This window comes from Lissotriton helveticus, chromosome 7 (assembly GCF_964261635.1).
Source record: "Lissotriton helveticus chromosome 7, aLisHel1.1, whole genome shotgun sequence".
NCBI classification, from domain to species: Eukaryota; Metazoa; Chordata; class Amphibia; order Caudata; family Salamandridae; genus Lissotriton; species Lissotriton helveticus.
The window spans coordinates 1,515,401,046-1,515,427,083 of NC_136068.1; the positions used below are offsets into that span (position 1 = coordinate 1,515,401,046).

Genomic DNA, 26,038 nt, shown 5'->3' on the forward strand with positions numbered 1-26,038 from the left:
TTATTAACTCAATATACATTGAAAATGAGTAATACCAGCCCCTACGGCCATTATTAAACCTTCGTGTGGCCTGAAATAGCCTGAATTGTCACACTTGAAGGAATGTGCCATTGCCAGCCCTGGCAGGGTATGGCTGGTGCATGCCTCAGTGGCTTTCCGAGAAGGGCCCTGGCATTTAATTGTTTACAAATTAAGCACTGACTGCCAATTCTACTGTATTCATTATGCCAATGTCCTCAAGATAAAAGCCAACAAGCACTTAACCCAAAAGAGCTTCCTTGCCTATCACCTTTGAGCCTGCATAAAAATGAAAATATTTGGCTGTCGATCTTGTACTTTGGACCATTGCTAAGCAGTAGTGCTGCCAACTCACAATAAATGGCTTGAAATTGGCCTTTTCAATCAGTGTGGGCGAGGGCTTCATACGACAAAATGATGTTTTGCCTGGAGCACTGGAAATCCTGGCACCATTCATTCATTCCCTTTTACGCTGAGGCAGGAGCTGATTTGAGCAGGAGTGAATCCGGTCTGGGGACCCCTGTGTTCACAACCTCGTTCACAGCTGTCACTCTGCTTGATAGTGTGCAATCTACATCAATCTGGAGTGTTACTTTTACGGTGCTTGTGATTGGCTCTGCTGGCACGAGGCGCTATACTAATCAACAGACTGACTGCAAGAAATGGCAACCAGGGTTCTCCATTTCAGTGCATCTGTAGAGATGGTGCGGGAAAGGGCCTAGCTTGCCCCCAACATCTCCACAGTTCTACTACAGGAGTGGGTTGTAGTTCAGTGGGAATAACCAAGCACCTGACCTAAGGTACTTATTCCTCGTGTATTCCACTACACCTGGCCCAGGTGATAGAGCCTAAAGCTAACAATTTGTTTGCCTTTCACATGTAAGTGCATGTCATTATTTAAACTGACTAGCACAGCGGACACGAAGGCACACTCCCATCTCAGCTGCTGAGCAATCCAAACTAAGGCGGAAACAACTGGAGTATATTCTTTCAAGAAAGTGACCACTAACCAGGAAATATCTGATGGATTCTTAGCACAGGTCCTTAAGTGCAATCACACATCCTTCCTTTCACTGGCGAGGAAAATAGATGCTTCCATTGCAAAGCAGGGACGCAGAAGCCCGTTACCGGTTCACATCTCCCCTCCTGTGCGGTATTTCTATACCCCTGCCACACACAACTGCCTCTCACTTGGCGTGCGCATAACCACTCTCTCATCCAGCATAGCCACAATCTAGCCCCGCCTACCCAGGTGTCCAATGTCACACTCTCACGTGACCCCAGTCTCATGCAGCGCTCACATTTTGGCCTGTGTCTCATTCCGCTCTGCTCGGTGGGTGAACCACACATGTTTACATGCTCTGTGTAAATGCATTCACATTGCAGCAAGTCTGCAGTCAGGTGAGTGGATTGAGGCGTGCTACTCTGTAACCATTTCCAGGCATATACAGCCAGATTCATCAAGCCCAAAACGGCTCGCAATGGGCCAGATTCTGAGAATCTGGCCCTTTTCGAGCGCTATTTTTGCATTTAGGATTCATCATCCCAAATGCAAAAATCGCATTTTTAGAAATCGCTAAATTGCGAATAATTGCATTTAAGGAATCTCAATTAGAGATTCCTTAAATGCAATTCATGAGCCATTTTAAATTTGACGAAATCGCAATCTGGGGTTGCTATTTACCGCGAAGTCTGACTACGTGTTAAATAACGAAAACTTAGAAAAATGCACTTTAGTGCATTTTTCTAAGTTGTATGTTACACACACACACACATGCCCTTTGGACATGTGTGTGCGCAACACCAGTGTACATTACCATTTATGGGGTGCTAAAGGACACCCTGGCACCCTTGAAATCGCTTCCTTATTTGCGATTCGCTAATTGCTAATCGCAAATAAGGAATGACTCCCCATTTGAATCGCAAATAAGGAAGCAGTAGAAATCGCAAAAAATATTGCGATTTCTACATGAATCCCGTTTTGCGAGTCTTTAATAGCGATTCCTTAAAAATCGCTATTAAGGACTCGCAAAACATGACAATGATGAATCTGAGGGAAGGTGTTTAGAAGCCACGATTCGCAAACAACCAGAATGAGGTGTGTCACAGCGTGCACCAGCCAGAACAGAGCCTTAAGCAGCTCAGTAACATAAAACAAGGAACATTAGTAATGCCAGTTGTGTTGACTTTTATAGCAAGCTTCACAAACAAACAGAGAAAGCACGGCGTGGTCCACAGCAGGGCAGGTGCAATACACGCACGCGCGCGCACACACAAACACACCAGACACAGGTCCTGAGGGCTGACGCCATACCACTCTGATGACGTGCACAACGCAGTATTACAGCAGTGAGGAGAACGGCATGCCCATTGTCCTGAAACGGATGGCAGGGTGTCCTTCTGTGCGGACAGGCTGCCCTCCCTCCAGTGATTGTTTCACTCCCCCTTCGCCCTGACTGTTACCTCCATAGCAACTTCAACACTGAACTAACACTATTGAAGGTTTTAAGAAGTAGGTCGAGACGGTAATTGTGACACTTGGGCAGACTCAGCCTTTCATTCTTCTGTGAACGAAAAAATGGTTCACATAGAAAGAAGTATCAACAGTGAGCACAATTGGTGTCAATGTAAAGATCCGTGTGTCTGTCCATCAGTGCAGTTTACCCTTCACTTCGGGATCGGTATTGCGTCTGTCATCCTACACGGGCATTCCTGTATCAGTCATTGAATGTCTGTCTTGGGTCGTTGGTATTCATGCACTTTTTTTGTAGTTTTAAACAGCGCGAACTCGACCCGAAGGTATCAGCGCTTTACATGAACACCAGTTGCATTACAGACAGACACATTAATTTTTTAAAGGAACTGGGATATTAAGTACGGGGAGATTAAGTGATCAGTCCAGAATCAGACTGTTTGAGCCTCCCGCCAAACACGAACCTGGTTCCCCAGCTTCAAAGTCGGCCGTTAAGCCATACCCTCTCCCCTCCTCCATGCTGCTTCAGATGCAAGTCTGAATCTGCCAATCCTGCCCTTTAGTCACCACCTATATGACTCTGTGATGGAGGTTGTTCAAGCTTGCGTCTATCTCTGCTGACAGAAGACGCTCCCTACTTCTGCCTATGACTGCATGGAGCCATCATTCACCTTCCTGTGCTGAACCAAGGCATTCACTGCACCGCATCTACTCTGACAGAAGGCCATTCCTGCATCCATCTAAGCTGACACAGCTATGTATCGCCCATGCTGATATGAAATAATCCCTGAAACTATTGTGGTTCTCAGGCATCCAGCCATGCTGACGTAACTTAACCCCTGCATCTATTTATGCAGACAGAAAGCCATCATCCATATATTTATGCTGACAAATAGGCACCATGCATCTCTTTAAAATAACGTAGAGATAGCCCCCCCCCGCCCCCCCCCCCTCGATGCAGATACATTGAAACTGTGCATCAATCCGTGCTGGCTCATACCCATCAAGGGCCCAACTATGCTGAGGCAAATGGTTATTCAGTCTATTGCAGCATCCTCCTCTGCAGCCAAGGCTGAGACAAGCCATCTCTGTATCAGTCTGTGAAGACGCAAAGCTGCATCTGTCACCGCACCCTTCGATGCTGACACAACGCAGTCTGTGTATGTTCACAAAGTCACATCTGTATCTGTCAAAAATATCACTGCATGCACAGTAGCAATCCTTCATTTGCCTATGCCAACAAGTCACTCATGCATCTATTTATGCTGACAAGACCACCCTTGCGTCTGTCTGTGCTGATACATGAGCGTTGTACAGCAATCTATGCTCTCAGTAGGCCACCATGCATTGGTGACACTAGTTATGCTGCACCTACTTATACTGACACAACCCATCCATGCATATATAGCCATTAGGTGTTACAAGCATAATGCATATGTCTATGTTAACACAATCTATGCTTGCATTTATGCAGAAACACTGCAACATGCAAATATCTGTGCTGAAACATAGCCATCGTGCATCTGTCCATGCAGATAGATCGCCATCATGCATCCGTCTATGCTGATAGGCAGTCACTGTTCATCTGTCTATGCTGATAGATAGCCATCATGCATCTGTTTAGGCTGATAGATAGACATTGTGCATCTGTCTATACTGATAGGAAGCCGTTATGCATCTGTCTATGCTGATAGTCATCATGCATTGGTCTATGCTAATAGATAGCCATTGTGCATCTGTCTCTGTGGATAGCCTTCAATTGTCAGTCTATGCTGATAGACAGCCATTGTGCATCTGTCTATGCTGATAGATAGCCACCATGCATCTGTTTATGCTGATAGGTAGCCATTGTGCATTGGTCTACGCTGACAGATAACCATCATGACTCTGTCCATGCGGATAGATAGCCATCATGCATCTGTCTATGCTGATAGGCCGTCATTGTTCGTCTGTCTATGTTGATACTTTGCATCTGTCTATGTTGATAGCCATCATGAATCTGACTATGCTGATAGACAGCCATTCGGCATCTGTCTATGTAGATAGATAGCCATTGTGCATCTGTCTATGTTGATAGCCATCATGCATCTGTCTATGCTGATAGGCAGTCATTGTTCATCTGCTATGCTGATAGACAGCCATTGTGCATCTTTTTTTAGGTCTCGGCTAGCGTAGGTTGCGCATGCGCAGTCTCGCTGGCGAGATCTTATGTCTTCTAGTAGGGAGGTAAACGAGCTAGCTCTTCTCCATTGGCTGGCTTCCTAAACTGCGGCCAGCCATTGTAGAAGAGCTGTGTCCGTCACTTTAAGCCCCGGATTGAGGGGCGTGTTTTTGGCTGTCCTTTCTATCCGTGACGTCTTCAGGAAAAACCACAGCCCCAAGTCTGAAAAGGGCGGGGCTTAGAGCAAATGGCGAGCGCTCGAGCGTTTGTTAAAGTATGTCTGCTAAAGGGGATAAAATACCGGCCGTAAGTGCTTCTCTATTTTCTGTACAGGCTGGGACATTAAAATATAGATGTGAAATTGTGCATAGGGGCAACGTTTTTGTATTTTTTTCGCAGAAATCCAAGATGGAGCTGGAACCCTGCAGATGAGGGTCAGCTGACTGCAGCCACGGTACATGTGCTCCAAGCTGTTCGGTTAGGTCCTCCGGTGCCCCTCTACATCCCCGTCCGCCGGTCCCGGTGCTGAACTCCACACCCTGGCGTGCCCCGCATCGGGCAGAAGTGCGCCACGTCCCAGAAGCACAAGGGGCTGCATCCGGGGCCTGGCCGATTCTCTTGCTTTGGCGCCGGTGGCAGGAGCAGTGGGTCCATGTGCGCAGCGCCCGCACCTCTTCATCACTACGATCGCACAGCCCCGCCAGCCCTCCTGCAGCCATGGAGCCCAGCACCATCATTGAAGCCCTGTGCGGCACCCTGGACCCGGCCCTGCGAGAGGCCGCAGATCACCAGCTCACCGAGGTAAGGAGCCGGACCTGGACAGCCGGCAGTGACGGGGCCCGACAAGGAGGGTCCTGGGACAGGTTAAGCAAGGATAATAGGGCCTGGGGAGAATGAAAGCGGGACATGATGGAGAATCACCTACGCCTCTGGGGAGGGCAGGTGTGTGGCCAGGGACGGATGGGTACCTGGGCCTGTCAGCATCGGATACAAGGGTGGACCCGGGGGCTCTACACCGGGGCCGCTGGAGTGGTCTTACGTGACCCGCATTAATAGCATGAACTATCTTCCTTCTGCGGGTTGTGGCGGGTTCTGGAGCTTGTGACGCTTACGTTCTTGCACTCTTCTATTCACCCATCTCGAACCACCATTTTTGGGCGCCTTTTGACTTCTCGCTCTCACACATCCATGCGTGCTTCTGATCCTGTCATTGCCGGGTCCCCAAATATGAGCGAGGCTTCTACGTGCCTTGTGTGCATGCCTCGCTGAAAGACCTGCTGCCACAGCTCGTAGGCCAAGAGCCGCGTACCTCCTTCAGCACTCGGACTAAAGTGAGCTTCCCATCCGACGATCGTCTTTGTAGGACCGTTCAGAGAAATAACCGTAAAAGTGGCACGCTTATGAATTCTTAATTATTTGAAAATATCAATGTATTGAAATGGCATATACGAGTTGTTAGGTTGCAAAGCACACAAAATGTTGACAGTTGGTTTCCTGAGTTCAGATCTTAATGGAAACATCATGGACTCGTTAATAGAAGGAGATGCTATTTCGTTTCTGGCTGAACATTTTTTTGGCATAGCTTTCGGTATAATCACATTATCTACTTACCCAATTCCGTTGCTTTCACGTGCATGTGGATATTGTATACTTGTGGTGATTTTAAAGATTATTTTCACAGCCCCTATAATTATCTTTAGTTCTCCTATTTACCAAACTTCCTTTATTATAACCGGCATTATTTGGCTTGCGTACAGCACAGAAGCGTCTCTACCGAAGCACCACCTAAACCTGCTTCATCTCTTAATAATTGGACAATCTTTCGTATGTGTTTGTGGGTGTGTGTATATGTGTATATATCTCTATCCAAAAGGGGAGCTACATAAAACTAGCGAGATTAGCATACCTCTTACTGTCCACATCTCTGTGTGTGTGTGTGGCTCTGTGTGTGTGTGTGTGGCTCTGTGTGTGTGTGGCTCTCTGTGTGTTTGTGGCTCTGTGTGTGTGGCTCTGCGTGTGTGTGGCTCTCTGTGTGTGTGTGGCTCTCTGTGAGTGTGTGGCTCTGTGTGTGGCTCTCTGTGTGTGTGACTCTATATGTGTGTGTGTGGCTCTCTCTGAGTGGGTGTGGCTCTCTGTGTGTGTGTGTGTGTGTGTGGCTCTGTGTGTGTGGGGGGCTCTCTGTATGTGTGTGTGGCTCTCTGTGTGTGTGGCTCTGTCTGTGTGTGTGTGTGGCTCTGTCTGTGTGTCTGTGGCTCTGTGTGTGTGGCTCTGTGTGGGTGGGTGCGTGTGGCTCTGTGTGGGTGCCTGTGGCTCGGTGCGTGTGGCTCTGTGTGTGTGTGTGTGTGGGTGCAAATGCAATAGGTCTCGCATTTGCGAGACATTAAGCTATTGGCATTGTAAATGACAATGCCATTTATTTATGTTTTAAAAACAAAAATAATGTCATGAGCAATGCCAATAGCTCTAACTTTAACAAAGACTAGACCATTGCATTGTAAATGCTTGTTTGTTGTGAAATGGGGGTGCGCAGATCATAAAGTCCAATGGCCAAATAGTGATGTGCAAAATCAATTTCTTTATTCCAAATTCTTTAAAACTCTGCAAACTGAGAAACTCAGCCAATGCGTAAAAGCCAATAGTTTCTCCACACACGGAGAAAGAGAACTACCCGTACGGCGTCCAGATTTTGGTTGGCAGGACTTACCATACCTGTCATTTCTCTATTTGGCTCCAGTGCAATACACGGGACCACTACAAGTACATACATTGAATGAAACTATCTGCTTATAAAGACATATATTTGGACGGACGCTCATTGACTTGTGGAGAATCAGCATTTCTTGACACTACGGAACACCCACATTGGCCATTGCTGAAAGTACTTTCTAGTCGTCAGTTTTCATTGCCCTGATGAAGTTCCCAGCATGGGAATGAAAAGCGTTGGCTGAGTTTCTCAGTTTGCTGATTAAATGAAATGAAGAATCCCCAGTTTTAACCGATGAGAGGTGTAGGCTTCTCAGTAGAGAAAAACCAATTTAGGAGTTTTTCACTACCTGGGCATGTAAAACCTAAAAGCACATGTCCTACCTTTTGATTACACTGCACCATGCCCCATGGGCTACCAATGACCCACTTTAGGGGTGACCTAAATGTAATCAAAGAGGATTGTAAGGCGTGGAAAGGGGTTTTAAATATCAAGCCAAAATGGCAGTGTAAACTGCACACACAGGCCCTGCAGTGGCAGGCCTGAGACATGTTCATGGGCTACTTGAGGGGGTGGCACAAGCTGTGCTGCAGTCCCACTTGTAGCCTCTAATTTACAGGTACAGTGCACATGTAGTGTACTGTACTAGGGACTTACAGGTAAATTAAAAGTGCCTACTGAGGATAAGTCAATCAAACCATGTTTGGAGGAGAGACTACATGCACTTTAGTACAAGTTAGCAGTGGTAAAGTGCTCAGAGTCCTAATGCCAACAAACAGGAATCCGCAAAAATATGTGGGAAAGGTTTGGAAAAGCCCGCCCTAAGGTTGTCAAGTCTAACGCTGTCAGGTCTAACACCTTGATTTTAAAATACAGTTGTGGTTTCTACCTTTAAAAAATACATATTTAGCCTTTTTTCTGGGCATTTTCCCGTATAAATATTGTCATGTAGGACATACTTAAATTTACCAGGATAAAATTGCACAGGTGCAGTGATAGTGCCGCCAATAAGTATAGTAAATATTGCATAAACTAGCAGTCCAACCCTTTACCCTAGGATCATAATCTGGGCCTCAAGGTACACAGAAGGACCTTAAAGAAAAATGACTTTGCATATAACCCCATTAGCCATTAGCATATTCTACAAATAACCCTTGTTATGGAAAGCAACATATACATTTGTTTAGTAGAACCGATCAGGGCATCACGCTGTCCCATCCTGTACAGATCCCGCATGCATGTAAGTATGCCCCCTAGATAAACGTACAAGCGGTATCCTCAGCTGCAGGTGAGCCTCATGTCTCTGTGTTCCGCTGTGAAGCAGGCACCCTGCCTCGATCTTTCATATCAGGCTGTTTGGCACCAATGTGTTCAGAAGCTGACGTCAGAGTACTGTCTGTGTCCATTCTGACTCAAACTGTTACAGGTTTCTAGACCTTCCCTTTACAGCAAAATAAACATTTGTTGCAGTGTGCTCATGTCATTTTAGATAAACTGCAAACAGGATTTGCAAGCATTGTGGATTTAATAATTGATGTGCATTACGTAAATGTAATAACTAATTGGTTATTATACAGTTCTTTATGATCTGTACCATGAGTCTTCCTACGATTTGCACCACGTTCTCCATCAACATAAATCCCCCTACTCAACTTGAGCTTGGGTTCCTCAGTCCTATAACCTCGAGTATTCGTCCCATTGTCCGTGAATTTAGGTAACCTTTTGGGCATAGGCCTGATGAATCCATTCTCCAAGGGTGAGAGTCCCAGAGTAACTCACTCACCATGAGCTCCGTCTCTCTTTGTGCTCCAGAGCCTGAGCAGACTCTTCTCCAAGACACACGTGTCTGCCATGAGCATACATACTCATAGCATCCAGATGCCCATGAGTGCTATTGCCCAGAGTTCCACGCGATCAAATACTCTGCAGCAACAAGAGTCACCAGCGCCTTCATTAAATGTAATGCCAGTTACCACTAGTCCAATGTGCAGAAACCACAACTGCCTCTGGGAGGCCTCACACTCACCCAGTCTCTCACCTCCTGATAATGCTTCCAAGCGCTCAGAGACCACCTCTTTACACCACATTTTCAACTCACTTTCACACAATGCTTACCACAGGGGGTAATTCCCCAAGGGTCAATTAACTAGTGTGATATTGCAGTGCAGGTTTTTATGCTCTGAATGTGAATTAACCGTGGAAATCCGTCTGCACACAGCATTCTGTGCGTTATCTTCAGGCACCTTCAGTCTAGGTTTAACTTGACGATGGTGTGTTTTTGAAAGGGGTATTACTGATTACGGTGTTATTGCACGGGGTACTACCGGAGTGCATTGTAATCCGGATCTGGGCACAGACAGGATGTTCCACTCATATCAGAATTACCCCAACGCTTGTAGCATGGTCCTACTTGGCAGGATCTGCGCCCTGTTAGCAGGGGCAGGCCCGAACCCGGCCTCTCTCAAACATCAGAGGGGCTCACGAGACGCTGCAATACAAGGGGGGGCCAATAGGCCCCCACGCAAGCATGGCGGGGCCCGGTCCCTCCCACACCCCGTCCCTTTCGGGGCCGCTTGCCCCGCCCCCTCGCCCGGGAAGTACTGGTGTGCTTCCGGGGCGAGGGGGCGGGGTCGCGGCAGCGAAAGGGTTAAAAGCCTGGGGAGCGCGGGAAGCGGCCTCTTTGTGCCCGCGCTCCCAGGCTCGCTCCTCGCCGCCCCACCGTGGGGCCGTGTAATTTTCGAAAGGGGCCGCCCGCGGGAGGGGCCATTGGTCTCTCTCAGAACTTCAGGGGCAGGATATGATATCCCGTTTTAAAGGGTGCGGGGGAGGGAGTCTACGCTTTCCTCAGGCTGGTAGCCACCCCTCACAACACTATGACGTCACTAAGGTGCGCGAGTGTCTGGGCCCTCCTGTTATGGTTAAATGGAGTTCGGGGAGCGCACGTGGGTGTAACGTGCCCTGGGTTGCGCATGCGCATCTTCAACGTGAGAGCGCAGCTGTAAAAGGATCTGACACCGGTTGGCGACCTTGCCGTAGGACTTTATTAAAATTATTAAAAATATTAAAAATATTAGAATGCAGTTTAATTTTCAGGATGATTAGATTACGTTAGGAGACACGCTGTACTAGCTATTTGTTAAGGTTAGCCCATCATACCATGTCGAAACGGATGTCAATCTAATATTCTGAAAAGTGTGCATTTTAATAATTGTCAGAAATGTTTATTTGATTAAAATTTTTGATTTGTTTTTATATTTTAATAAATACGGCCAGGGGGGGGGCCCCGTACCCCCCCTTGACTTCCAAAGACCCCCATGTGTTGACTGGTTGAATTGGGTAATTCAGTCGGTGTTCAAGGGGGGAGGTGGCCGGCAGTCCAAGACCATGTTGCAAGCTCCCCAGCCTGTGTTCTTCATGGAATGAAAGGTGGACAAGTACTGATAGGACAGCAAACAGCTTTGACAAAGCCAACAGGAGCGGTCGAATCTGCACGCTTACAAACTCCTTTCATGAACACCCGCATTTCACATATAGTTTTCGGAAATATGAACAGAAGCACCCAGACACTTGAAAACAATACTCCTGCTATTGAAATATATACTTGCTGCGCAAAACCACTCCAATCACACGAGGTGTCGGGGAGAGAAAGACGGGCGGGAAGGTCCGTTATGCAGAATATGGGCCGCCCGGGTGCTGACCCTCTCGGCGGAACTGCGTTGCTTAAGAGCGAGGCAGCAGGAGAGGGAGCGGGGGAGAAGGACGGGAGGTAAGGTCCGTTATGCACAGTATGGGCCGCCCGGGGATGGAGCACGTTTAATCTGCTGGAGAGGCGGGCGGTAATGGCGGCGTAACGAACGTCACCGGCCAGAGCCCTCCCTGCCCCTGCTCTGCCCTGCTCCACCCGGGCAAACCCCAACCACTGTCGAGTCAAAATCCCGCACCCCGCAAACCCCAGCCCCCCCCGTGGCCGACACCACAGGGCCCGATCAACCTGGTCATGCCCAGGGATCAGGCCAGGGGGAGACTAAGCGGTTGCTGACATACCTCCAAACCGACGACGAAAAAAAAGGAGATGAACCTCGAACAGCGCAGAGCAGCCAGGAACGCGACGGCAGGAAAGACCGAGCCTCGCTGCCGCGCTAACTTTAAAACCCCTTAGGGCCGCCCCTCCCACCTGGTGACCCGCGCCCATTGGACGCGCCTGAAAGGGGGCGGCCAGGAGCTGACGTGCACCGTTTTGCTCGCGCGGGATGTGGGACTAAGATGCTGTCTCGCTTAGCTCCCCTTCGCGTCGCGCGGCCAGCGGCATATCAGAATTACCCCAACGCTTGTAGCATGGTCTTACTTGGCAGGATCTGCGCCCTGTTAGCAGGGGCAGGCCCGTTCGTACCTGTATGTCCCCGTGATCACAGACTCCCCGTCCACCAGCAGGAACTTCTCCTTGAGAGTGCCCGTCACTTGCTTCAGATGCCTCGTGTGGAAGCTGCAGCCGGACAGCACGCGGACTCGCATGTTCTGCGGAGAGACAAACCCGGGCATCCATTAGCATTACTAAGCGAACCCAGAGGCCAGCATGGCCAATCACATGCAAGAACGTATCCAACAACTCTTTAAAACGCAACTGACCAGCGCTGCATTCTAGAAATGAGTGCTCCATGCCGTACGCACGGTTGTATCGTGCAACAATGAGTTTTATAGCAAATACACAAAAGTGATAGTGTTCCGTGTAACTTACCAGAGAGATACGTGGGTTTAATGGATTTTAAACACAAAAAGGCATTGCGTCGCCAGTAAAAAGTAAATAGACTCGTGGTCTAATGGTTACCTAGGAGTGTTAGAGAATACAATCTCTTTACGCATTTCCACATGTAAGAAACACCACACAGTCCTGACTGAAAACATTTGCATGGGGGCACGCAGCTCCAGCCCCTTTCGCGCCCCCATCACCCTTCTGACATTGATCAACATTGATCAACAACACCGTCATCAGCGTGACACAGCGCAGAGACGTTTGAAGGCATGGGCAAAGAGGGCTCTGATAGAGCCAACCCTGTTCTAAAGACCCTTTCCCCGATAACCTTGTATAATTCTTGAACAGTGTTTTAAATACCATATTCCTGAGATTCTATTACAGAAATTTTGCAGAGTAATGTGTTTAGGTTTTATGTTACATCCATTAAAAAAGTTTCTTTCATATCAAAACAGGAATTCTCATATGAGAAATGGGAGGGTGTCACTGGGATTATTTGCAGTAATATTAATGAGCTGCTGCTGTGTTACAATATTGATACTATACTTGATTATTAGATGTGAGCACATTTAGAATTTGGATGAGTGCACAGGCGCACTCAGTGACCTCACCAAAGAGGGATACAAGAGCTGAAATTGGATTATAAATTAAAAGTTGTTCGAACAGGGTCCCTAAAATACGTTTAGCCCAGGGCCCCCAAAATCCTTAAGATGTCCCTGGACACAGGTAAGTGGGGGTGATTTAGGTGAACTGGGGAGGACTGGAGATGTTTGTGTTCAGAGGCCATTCACTGCTCAGCAGTGACTGACTGGTGAACACAAAAGAAGTCCCCTACCGCCTCATTTTATTCGCTAGCACCAGCAAGGGTGCCGAATGTCTCTCCGACCAGGGCGCTATCATAGCTGAGTCCAATCTTTCAGAGTTTAACCTCTCAACAAGAAAACACGAATCAGAGTAACAATACACAACAATACAGGTTTGCCCCAGCATGTAATAAACTACACCCACTCTGCCAGTGGCCTGGAAGACAAGAATAAACGTCAGAAGAACCAAATAGGCTCCTCCCTATATGAAGGATGCCATCCACCAGGTGCACACCCCTGTGTGACATCACATGCGGGACTAACCGAAGTTTGCATTCATTCGCTGTTGATATTCCCGAAGGGAGCTCCCACTAAGGAGGAAACTTGTTAACTGGCAGGACTTTAAGTGGGCCGGGTCCCAGACTCGGTAATATTTTAGAACGGACATTGAAACAGGTCCCTATTTGGTCCTATATCCATGTCCTTAGCTTTACTGGGAAAAATAGTGACGAAATCTGAACAATGAATGCAATAAATGTTCAGATAATCCATGTCAGTGTTTCGTTCCGTTTTTGTTTACCCTTTTTTTACTGAATCTTGCACTCCATTAGAGGGTTAGGTATTGCCAGCATGTCTTTGTTCCTTCAGCATATTACTCTTGTATAGTGCGTGCTTTGAAATGAGTCGCCTTCAGGTGTATATATTGGCCACAATGAAGAGTCGAGGCTGTAGGAAGTGCGAGTTTCTAGCAGTGACCTTTAGTGGGTCAAAAAGATGTTCAGAAAATATGGTCATCCAGTCCTTAACATCTCTCCAGAGGGCCCACAGACAACCATTGACAAAGTTAATAGTCCTGGCTGGGTTGGGAGGTACGTCAAATGCTGTGTTATATCTTAATGTAGTAACAGAAAGCTCAGAGAGACACCAAAATACGGGTCGTGTGGCACACTAAGGAATCACAAACTTAGTTTACATGGTTAAGCCACGCCTCTAACTGCATGGGCCACGCCACTTTTAGAGACCCCTTACTTTTTTCGTCTCACTTAAAGCCCTGGAAACTGAGCAGCAGTGCCAACCACAGACTTCAGAAGCCTATTTTGCTTCACAACCTCCTTGCATTTTTGCATCTGTTCCTCTGATGTCAATTGGTTAGTAGCGGTCAGGGCGTGGTAACTGGGGGTGTGCCATTTTACGAGGTTGAAGGATTAAGATGTCCCCATTCAACATAACTTGAACATGAATTTCAGAAGAATGTATGGCATGGCAGGTCTGCATGAGAGATGGTACGCCACAGAAGTAACGGAACATTCTTTATTCCATTATCATGGATTTATATATTCCATATACATATCAGTATGACTTTCAATAAGCTTGCATCAATAGCAAGCAAAGACATACACAGTATTGCACAAAGGATTGAGGGCCTGATTTAGAGTTCGCCGCATGGGTTACTCCGTGACAAAAGTGACTAATATCCTGTCCGCTGTATTACAAGTGCATTATATCCAATGGTACTTACAATATGGCGAACATTTGTGATGGTGTAATATGTCAAAAGACATACAATTGATGGACGGAATGCAGAACAAATCAAAACATTCACCCCCAGTCAAGAGATCTGGGTTAAATCCATCATTCTTTTGCTCACAATGCCACCCCAGTTTAGACCTGGCCATATGCAAATCAGTCTTGACCCTGCTTCTCATGGGAACAGCCCAGCCCGAACTGCCAAGCCAGGTGCTCATTGGACCAGAAACAGGCATCCTGGGACCAGTTTCTGGGTTTCACCACTCATCAGTCAGGCTAGCTTGAATCCAGTGGCACAGAGAGCAAGGGACCCACGTCTGGGTCGTGTAAGCTGCAAAGGCCTGCAGTACCCAGCATAGCTGCCAAGTAACTCAATGTCAAGTGTAGCACCTTCAGCAAGTCCTGGCTTTTAACCAGCATCACTTTGGTTGATGAGATTTTCGAGCCCACTGTCGAATATTGAGAGGCAAAAGACCAGGTCCCAGAAAGCTTGGCTGAAGGTGTCACGTATATGATAGTGCCACTTGACAGCTATTGCAGGTGTAACCTGTCGGCCAAACTCTAAATGAGGCCCTAAATCTTTAGAACTCCCACAGAAACCCAAACACAAGAATGGCTAGAGGCAAGAGCTAAGATACAGCCATTTCAGCAGAGAGCTCGTAGCCCCTCTGGAGGTAGCAGATAAACTTGTTAGAACAGAGGCTGAAGTCAATGCTGGAGAGAGGGCACCTGGTGAGAGCTTGTGTGTAAAGCAAGAGCCTCACACATAGCACATTTGTCATGAGGAAGCCATAATTAGGTGGACTAAAGTCCTATGTAGGCCTGAGGGCTGAGTCCATAAAAGGGAACCTGGGAAAGCAATTTCCCTTGGTATCTAGGTGAGCTGGGAGAGGGCTGGTGGGATAGAGACTTTAAAGGACGGTTTGTAAAGCCCATGGCCTCTCCTGCTTCCTCTGTCACTTTACCCAGCTGCCCGAGGTTATTTGCAGCAGGCACAGGGGCTTTAGGAGAGAGAGGAGGGATGGTAAGGTAGGGAAATTGCGTGAGGAGACAAACGGAGAAGTGCTGGTTTGAACATTTTTCAGGGCTGCCTTAGGATCCCCAGTGCATCTATGAATATGGAAAACGTGTCAAGTAATAAAGCTAATACCATGACATTGATTTTGCATAGTAGAAATCATGAGATCCACATCAGAGGCAAAGGAACAAAGGATGGAAATCTGGATTTGAAACATTCTGCAAGGTTAGTGTACAGAAGAAAGGTATCAGACTTGGAAGCACGGAAGAGGAAACTCGCTCTTATTTTTGTAATGTTTTATTATTTCTGCACTTTAAAGATGCATCGCAGCCAAGTGATACAGATAAACATCTCGCTCTTTAGCCCCATCAGTCTGCTCTGCAATACCCTGCAGCAGCTTGTTGACTGGAGGCCATTGATGAGCCACCACAGTGTGTCAGCAGTGGAATCTACGTTATGACTATCAAAAGAAACCCTGCCTTTCCCTCTTCAGGTAAGCAACATGTGTCCTGCAAACCTGCCACAAGGCTGTGACCATCCTTCTCACATACATCACAAACATTAACACAAACACTCCATACACTTCACAAACTTTTCAGTTCATCTACATCCAACTACTAAGCTCTCACTGTACTCACAATGCTATGTCCTTGCTTATTCTCATTGACATTCCCTCTGCATTCAACCACTCGGCGGACAGGTAAACAACCCGACCACCCTCAATATCACATAAAGACGATTCTGCTGCCTACACAGCTATCGCTATCATCAGCAACATATTCCTAACCGCTTACAGCACTTCCACCATTCCATCGAAATGCAACTCCTCATCATAACTGACTCCCTCCTCACTGATCCAGCAATATGGGTAAGGCCACTATACTATAGCTTTTCACATTTCAATCAACACCCTAAATCGCATTGGAGCATACAAGGCAACTAAGCTCTGCACGATTCCTTATTTAAAAAAATGTGCCCTATGAACTAATCCAACAGGACTTCCTCAACATTTTCAAGTCAATCAGATATAACGCTATTCTTAAAGAACTCAACATTTCTTTATAGCCCGCCTTGGAGCAACATATCTATTCTCAAAAGTTAAGCAATCAAATCAAAGGCTTCAACAACCTGGTACTCACAGGAGTTCAGTAACATCTAATAAAAAAAACAAAGTCTAGATTAAAAGTCTCAATGCAATTTTCACACAGACCTTAATGCCTTTAAACACATTAGCCAAACCCAAACCATACATACCTCAGGAGAAGGTCAAATTCTACTCCTCTTTAAAGTGGCCTGTCACTGCCTCAGCACCTTCTCTCCTCCTTCGATCCTATAATCACTGAACAAGTCAACAGCCATTAATATATACTTCATGCAAATTAATTACTTGATGAGGCACACCTTTTATAACAAACAAACGAGCTGACAACCCAACACTCACAAATATATCTAAATGCATTGCATTTAATCCAATGTCTCTAGATAGTCTCTCCTTCATCTTTAAAATCCACCTATTCTGAGGATACATTCATCAACTATTTTTTTTCTTTAAGCCATCAACTCATTTTCCAGCATTTTCAAATCCTTCCTAACATTAAGGACAACCCACTCCTCTCTCAAAACAGACCAGATTTTGGGACTCCTATAAAAAACGAAACCTCAAACCTCCACCAAATTACCTTCTTTGCCATGCGCGAAAAAATGTACTAACAAAATCAATACAAATCCATGCATAGTGACCAGCAACAACAACCAGTAATCAGGGATCTGACCATTCGTATCATAGAGAAATTCACCATCCAAGTTATCAATGTCACTCCTCACATCACAGACAAAGGATAATTCCTACCTAGTAGTCCTATTAGATCATCAAAAGACAACACTTTTGAGCACTGGTCCTGGGGAGTGGGAGTTGGCATTAATTGCACATACGCCTTGACACGTTCCTCTGCCCACTTGATGTACATAGCCATGTACAGGACACTGAATATCTAGCGTAGACGATTTCTGATCACAACCCCGTCCTTCTCCAGCTGCGATGGAAGCTTTCTAGGCCCTACATCCCTACGTGAAGATTGAAGCCTGAATCATTACCAAGATGTAATTGGGGAAAACATACACCACTACTCCCCCCAGATGGAATGGGATGCCTTCAAGGTGGTGATTAGGAGTAAGTGTATAGTTGAATCAGTGAAAGTTAGAATTACACTGATGAGGGATGTTCTAGCAACATTGCACGAATTGCAGGAAGTTGAAAAGAATATGCCAGGGCGACCAGAGCTGCAGTGCACATTGCTAGATACTAAGGAGAGATTGGCGGCTTAGGTTGAGAGACTCAGTTGTTTTAATTATAGAAATTACATGGTGCGGACACATGCGGAGTGTGTGAGAACAGGGTCCCTTTTAGCCTGGTTTACTAAACCAGCAAAGAGAGGCTCGATGATAGTGAAAATTATTACTGAAGAGGGGATTAGATTGTATAAGCTAGGGGAGATAGAGCAGTACTTCAGCTGTTATTTTAAGGCCTTGTACACCAGTTTAATCATGCGCACTGAGAAGGCAATACGTGACTTCTTAGAGACATTACCTATCATAAATATTACAAATGACATGGTTGAGGTGCTGGGTGGGGAAATACCTCTGCAGGAGGTAAGGGCAGCGATAAAGGGTACGGCCCATAGCAAGACTCCAGGAACGTATGGGCTCCCTGTTGAGTTCTACACTGCATATAGTGACAAACTGGCTCCCAAACTGGTGGAACTGTACATAGAGGTGTGACATATGAGCTGTCTGCCGAATTCCACACGTAAGTTGCTGGTGATACTGGTGCTGAAACTGGAAAGGCTGGCCCACAACTAGTCTAGTCTAGTCTAGTCTGGACACTTGTATTGCGCGCATATCACATCCGAGGGAGTCTCATGGCGCATGCAGACAGTCCTGAAAAAGAAGATGAGCCAAAAATAGATCTAGCAGAAGAGCCAGGTTTTCAATTTTTTTTTAAAGTTCGTATGTTCTACAATTGTGCGAAGGCTCAGAGGTAGTTTGTTCCAAAGGGATGGTGCCGTAAAAGAAAAGGCACGACAACCATTTCTGGCAGTTTGAACTCTGAGAGGCGTGAGCAGTAACTTAGTGCTCGATCTCAGCTGTCGGCCAGGCATATACCATGTCAGTTTCTGAGTCCAGTATTTTGGTCCCCGTCCGTACATATGTTTATGAACCAGACATAGGGTCTTGAAAATAGTTCTTTTTTTTACAGGGAGCCAATGTAGGATTCTCAGACACGGCAATGAGGGGGATCTTCTGGGTAGACCTAAGATCAGATGAGCAAAACCTGTAGTCTCCTGATGTGGCACTCGTTAATGGCAAGGAGAAGTGAATTGCCATAGTCTAGTCTATTTACGATTAGGCCCTGAACCAGGATTTTACGTGCATCGGCCGGTATCCATTTAAAGACCCTGCGTAGACTCCGCATAATTCCGAAGCAGGTGCCCACTGTATGGTTAACTTGGTCCCTCATGGATAGTTTGTTATCCATGTGGAACCCTAAATTGCGGACTGATTTCTTTGGGACAGGACACTCCCCCAGTTCCGAAGGCTACCAGTCCTGGGTCCAGTGCTCACTTGCTCTCCCAAATAACATAACCTCAGATTTAGTGCCATTAAGCTGAAGGTGGTTTTGGCCCATCCAGTTTTTTACCTCTACCATACAATTTCTAAAACGCCTTTTAGTCTCGTTTGCTACAAAGCATACTGCCCATTGTCGATGCTTAATATCGACTATAAAATCCTTAGTAGGATTTTGGCCACTAGACTCCTTCCTCTTATACCTTGATTGGTACACCCTGATCAAGCAGGATTTATACCCGTCCGTAATACGGCACAGAATATTAGGTGACTCCTGACTCTGATGTAGACTGATACCTACGATCATAAGGAGGCAGTGATGTTAGCAGTTGATATTGAAAAAGCTTTTGACAGTTTGGAATGGAGCGATTGCAGTTGGGTCGAGGCTTTCTGGCATGGACAAAGCTGCTGTGTACAGACCCCACATCCAGGGTACGCACAGGCCAAACTATGTTATAGAGTTATAGGGTGGGGCGAGGAACAAGGCAGGGGTGCCCTCTCTGGACCTTGCTTTTAGCACTAGCCATGGAGCAGTTGGCCAGTCATGCAAGAACTGGGAATAGATATCAAGGCATATGGATTGGCACCCACCCTCACCGAATTACATTATATGCGGACAATCTGTTGATATTCCTTAGAAATACATCAACGGGACTAAGAGGTGCTGGAGACTTGCCTGTGGAATTTGGTTCCTTATGTGGTCCGAAAGTCAACTGGCAAAAATCAAATCAATTTCCGTTGGAAGCTGGACTTGACCCCCCTGAAGGATTGAACATGCTCCTATGGGACCTACGTTGCTGTCATACTTACCTTTCGGGGCTTTCATACATTTTCAATCCCTGCTGTTTGGAGTGGAAAAGGCAGACCATCTGGAGGCTTAGCAACTTGGGTGGCCTCGGATACAGGATGCCGAGCCTCAAGATATCCAGTAGATTCTGTAGACATATTGGCAGTCGTTCTTGAATGGCCAGGTCTTGTCAAACTGTTGGTCATTAATATCTATTCAAGGCCAGTTAAAAATGGGTCCACCTCCAAAACTATAAAGCTTCTCTCTTGCCTACTGGAAACAATCCCCGTGGACATGTCTTATTTAATAGGAGGTGACTTCAACTCACATTTTGAGCCTCTACCTGGTTTACTCGATGGACCCTCCCTAGAGGAGGATTCGAGTTGGCAGGTTCCTCGGGCGGAAGCACCTCCTCCCAGAGCATGGACAACTCTGGCTGTGCAGATCAACACCCTAAACCTAACACATGGGTTGAGAGCCTGTAACGGTCGTACTCGGTCCGACATTCCATCCAAATGTACTTTCAATAAACCAGGGAGGGAATCTAGAACTGACTACTTCCTCATACAGTTAAAGGCATGGAAAAGGGTGGTTGATTTTAAAATAACACCAAGATATGACAGTGACCATAATACCCTGGTGCTAGAATATACTATCCCCCGGGAGAAAGTGATTGGCGAGGAGAAACAGATAGGAGGAATCCTTCTAGAGAACAACAGGAGATGGATAAAATGGGATAGGCTCGTCTCCAGCGGAGAAAGGCTTACCTCTCTTTATGCTGGGATTGTTCCCATCCTTGAGGAGGCTTTTGACTTGTGGGACCCACATTCCACAACAGATAGAAATGAGGACCTAGCTCAAATTCACACTCATTTAATCAAGAAGCTTGAAGTTGATTTTTTTGTTAAGGGCCGCTCGAAAGCACAGGGGCAATTCATCAATTCCTGGTATAATCGCACTTGCCGTTTGGCAAAACAAGATCTTATTTCCACCATAAAAGAGGGAGGCAGTATGTCAGAGATCCGCTCCAAAAGGAGCGCCTACAAATTACTTCTAACTAACGCTAGAATGGAGTGGGACATACAACATTGGGAGAATCTAGCGGAGTCCCTAGTCGATAGGGACTCCCGTAGATTCTGGAGAATCATCAACCATGGGTTAGGGGACCTTCCATCTGCAATTGAACCAAACATTGCAGCCAATGTTTGGCAGGATCACTTCCAGGGGCTATACGCCCCCGAGGCTGAGGAGCTAGAGACACTTGTAGCTAGTACTATCACCACATATAAATCAGCCCCTTTTAGCCTGAAAGATATCGAGGTGGCCATATCGCGGCTGCCATCCGGAAAAGCCCCTGGATTGGATGGGATCCCAGGCGACCTCTTCAGGCAGGAAACTGTGATCTGGGCTCCATACCTGATGGTTTTATTTAATGCAGTGCTGGGGGGAATGAGGCTACCAGATACTTGGCTGGGAGCAGAGGTGGTACCGATATACAAAAAGGGCTCGCCTCTGCTCCCCGCCAACTATCGCCCGATTAGCCTTATTGACGTTAGCCAAAAGCTGTTTGGAAGGTTGATCTTGGATAGGCTGCAATGTTGGATGGAGGAGACAGAGATCTTGAGCCCCCTCCAAGCGGGCTTCAGGAAGGGTGTCTCAACAGTGGACCAAATACTGAGATTGAATATTCTATTCTGGAAAACTGCATATTTAGAAGGGGGATCATTGTACGCAGTTTTTGTGGACCTCCGCGCCGCCTTCGACCTGGTCCCCCGGGCCAGGTTGTGGGCGGTACTAGAGGACATGGGTGTCCCTGGAGACATCCTCCAGATTCTCATTAGGCTCCACACAGATAATTACGCCCGGGTAAGATACGGAAAGGGAGGTAGGCTTACAGATAGGTTCCCAGTCCAACGCGGGGTAAGACAAGGATGTGTGTTGGCGCCGACCCTGTTTTGCTTATTTACAAACGGGGTGATAGAGCACCTGTGTAGAATCCCCAACATTGATGCGCCGCAATTGAACAGCAGTAGGGTGCCAGCGATCATGTTCGCGGATGACACCCTGCTGCTGTCAAAGACACCAATGGGGCTACAAAGGATCCTGGATGGATTATTGGACTTCTGTAATAAAAGGGGATTAGAAATAAACCCAGCGAAGACCAAATTTATGATCCTGAGCCACAAGCATAAAAGTTGCCCAAACCCACGCCTGGGGTCAACACCTCTGGAGAGAGTTCAAGTGATTGAGTATCTGGGCATAACACTCAATCAAAATTTAACCTGGCTGCCACACAAAACAAAAGCAACCACTAAATTAATCCAGAGGGCGGGTGCAATCACAAGAATCGCAAAAAAATCCCCCCTTCGTCCATTGGCACCCGCAATACAAATCTACAAGGCCCAAGCACGAGGAGGCATTACCTATGGGGCTGAACTATGGGGACACACACCGCTGCACTCCATACAAGTGGCCGAAAACAATTTCATTAGACACTTGACGGCCCTTCCCTCGAGCACTCCACTACTTCCGCTGAGAATGGACTTGGCACTGTGCCCAATCAGCGAAGCAGTGAGCCTCAAACCGTTGGCTTATTGGAGGCGCTTGTGGAGCAGTCAAGATTTGAGCCACTATAGAAGTGAATTACAGGAGCTCCTCAGAACGATACAAGTGTCCAAAATTCAATGGCTCAAGTATATCAGAGACATGTGTATGACCCTTGGAGTCCCAGAGCTATGGAATAATCCTGAAATAACATCGGTAATGCTTCCCAGGAAAGCACTCTCTAAACTCTTTTATGATTTTATGCTGCAAAGTTCTATCAGCTCAATCCGAGAGGGCTCTCTAACTGATATATTCACCAAAATAAAAGACTTTTATAGCTTTGAATATGTCCTTGATGCAATGTCCCCTGTGTACGTTAGAAAATTTTTCCTACAATGGAGATATGGCTCTCTACCCTTGAGGTCGCTCACCAAAAACTGGGACGGTAACCTGGCCTCACCCAACTGCCCTGCGTGTAATTACAAGCTAGAAAGTGATGTGCACGTGGTTTTATTTTGCAAAGCCTACTGCAAAATTAGGAGCTACTGGCTCATCCCGTACCTAAAGAACCTAGGCTTTCGAACTTATGCCCCAGCCTACAGAGTCCTTAAAACTGACCTTGCATCTCCAACAGTGTTTGTAATGGCAAAATTTTTGACGGCAATGTGGAGAGTTCGCGCAAGAATTATAAGTGATTCTACCGTGCCACGATCAATTTGTCCCTAATTTAGTTTAAAAAATGCACTTTTGAAACCTAGAAAATGATTTTAGCTTAAAGATGCACTTTTTGAAATTTAGAAAATGATTTTATGGATTTTAAAACTGATGAATTAGTTTCAACATACAATTTTATTGTCAATGGTTTAATGTTTGTTTACCTGTATATCTTTTATGATCTTAACGATCGAAATAAAGATTGTTTGAATTGACTTAGGAATCAAGAAATTCTATTGTCAGTCTGATCTTCTAGATGGGAATATAGTACAAGCCATTAGAGCAGTGAGGACAAGTACTGACTTTTGGAAAACATTACCTCTATCAGTAGCGGGGAGAGTACAGTTTGTTATAATATTTCACTGTGCTGCCAGTGTCAAAATCTAGAGCAACGTTCCGGGAGTTGGATTCCCTGATTGTTGCATTTATCTGGGGAGCTGGACATAGGACATAGGAGGGTGGCACGGTCCAAATTACAGCACCCAATGAATGAGGTGGAGGGATGCTAGCTGTGCCTGAGTTCGAAACATATTATTGAGCTGCAGTGGTTCAGCCAATGGGTGTCGGGCAAACAAAGTCCATAGCAAGTGATGGGTCCATCTGTCCCAGAAATACGTAGACTATTAGGTGTGCTACTGAAAATATAATGCACCTCACATAGTGACATTCATGAATTCCACGTAATGTGTAAATGATGGTATAGGTGTTAACAAAAGACAGGTACAAGGGTTCCATATTCCACAGCCATACCCATAACCATGCTGAAAACATTACCTCATGTGGCAACTTAAAAGCTGAGGGATTGGTCTGTAGCTTGGGCAACAAAAATGTGGATTTATTTCGAGAGGGGGAGCTACTCCCATTTGATGCTTTCCATACAGCGTTTGACTTAATACAGGGCCACTTCCTTCTTCATGGGGCAGTGACAACAGCCATCTGCAAACATTGGAGATCGACCGGTTGGAACCACATTTTAAAAAAACCTGTGAGTAATTTTCAACATCATTGCGCACTGTTAAAGCAGTCATGTGCCTTTATAGAGCAATACGGGAAGATATGCTTCAACCCCTTGAGGCCTTGAGAATCTGTTCGGAGGAGGATTTGGGAATTCCCATACCGGATGGAGACGGGGGAGACAATTTTAAAGAATACCAAAGTTATCAAGAAATGCATTATTTAAGCAAAACCATTTTTTTGTCGTACATAGGGCATATTTGAGTCCATGGCCCATTAATTAATATTTGTATCTGACCAGGGCATCCTGTCCGAGATGTGGGGAGATGGGAGTTGAACTCATGCACATGATGTGGACTTGGCATTCACTAACTACTTACTGGGAGGAGGTAACAAGAGTCGTAGCCGATGTCATATCGAGGGAGGTTAAATACTCTCCTGGACATTATCTCCTGCACTCGTCCCACACACTTCTAGGAATAAGGTCACCATTAGATTCCAAGAATTGGCGAAGAGGTAAATCACTAGACACTGGAAGACTCGTGGGGGTCTCTGAAGTGTAACTTGGTGAATGGAGCTTGAAAAATGAGCTGGATATAAGGGGGAGTGTTAGAACTGGGGGTCTCTAGTTGGCAGAGGTAGGTACCACTGTCCAAATAGGGACCCTTGCTTCTAGTCAGGGTAAGAGGGATATACTGTTTAGATAACCCCTGCTCACACCCTTGGTAGCTTGGCACGAGCAGTCAGGCTTATCAAAGGCAATGTGCAAAGTATTTGTACCAACACTCACAGTAACACAGTGAAAACACCACAAACCACAACAGTTTAGAAAAATAAAGGTATTTAATCTAAACTACACAAGACCAAAACGACAAAAATCCAACAGACACAGTTCAAGAATATGGTTTCAAATAAGTTCTTAAGGTTGCTTTAAAATAATCCACAGTTGCGTCACGTTTTAGCCAACAGTACCTTTAGATACGACAAAAGTTCCAAGTAGAAGCTGTAGTGTTGAAAAGCAAGCGATGCGTCACTCCTGAGACCCTGGGGAGGCGATGCGGCAACCCCGCTGGACATAGAGGGCGTGCTGCGGTGACTCCGGTCTGTATGGGGAGGGATGCGATACCTTGCGTGGATTCCGGTGCACAGGTTTTGGTGGGAGCCGCTCGCAAAAGGTACGATGCGACGATCTTCGGGACGGCGTTGATCTCAGGTGCGGCGACAATGCGCGGCGCAGCGGCGATCTTCTCCTTTCGCGGCCCCTCGATGCGATGGCCTGCGACGACTCTCGCAGTGACGTGATGCGGTCCGCAAGCAAGCGGTGCGACAATCTCACCCAGTAATGACAGGCTCTGCGTCAATACTTGAAGCAATGGTAATCTTCCCTCACTGGACTGGTGCGTCCCGCAAGTGAAGGATGCGTTAAACTTTGCAGAAAGTTCTTAAACTCTTGGTTTCCAGCTTCCCAACACAGGTACTACTTCTAGAGGCACCACAACTGGACCAAGCACTCTGGGAAGGACAGAACTCTCTCAGCAGAGTTCAGGGAAACTGGGGGTGAAGTCCTTTTGTTCCTGGGACTTCTTAACAGGGAGCCAGCTCTTCTCATGCCCTTGGAGATTCCTTCAAGCAAGGGGACACAGCACAAAGCAAAGTCCTTCCCCTCTCCTTGGCAGCAAAGCAACAGCAGGTCAGTCCAGCAGAGCAACAGCAGGGCAGTCTTCCTTCTTCAGTTTCAGCTTTCTCCTTGGCAGAGGTTCCTTGTGATTCCAGGATGATCTAATTTTCTGTAATCAGCGGTTCTATACTTATACCCCTAAAAGTCTTCGTTCCCTTTGTGCAGTAGTTCAATGAGCCCGGTCTGAACCAGTTCTGGGTGTTCCCTGAGCACTTTGTTTTCCTGGCCACTCCTTTCCTTTCAGAGAGAGGGGCAGGGTCGTCAGCCACCCAGCAGGAGGTGG

General features: G+C 46.5%; 1 protein-coding gene across 2 annotated transcripts in view; it reads right to left on the reverse strand.

The window, feature by feature from the left end:
• The window catches only part of FAM83E (family with sequence similarity 83 member E), a 452,947-nt gene that overhangs the window by 183,311 nt on the left and 243,598 nt on the right, over positions 1-26,038 (reverse strand). For both annotated transcript variants that reach the window (XM_078654959.1, XM_078654958.1), the window contains exon 4: positions 11,747-11,871. In XM_078654959.1, the coding sequence (XP_078511085.1) occupies positions 11,747-11,871 (125 nt within the window). The remainder of the gene's footprint in view (positions 1-11,746; positions 11,872-26,038) is intronic.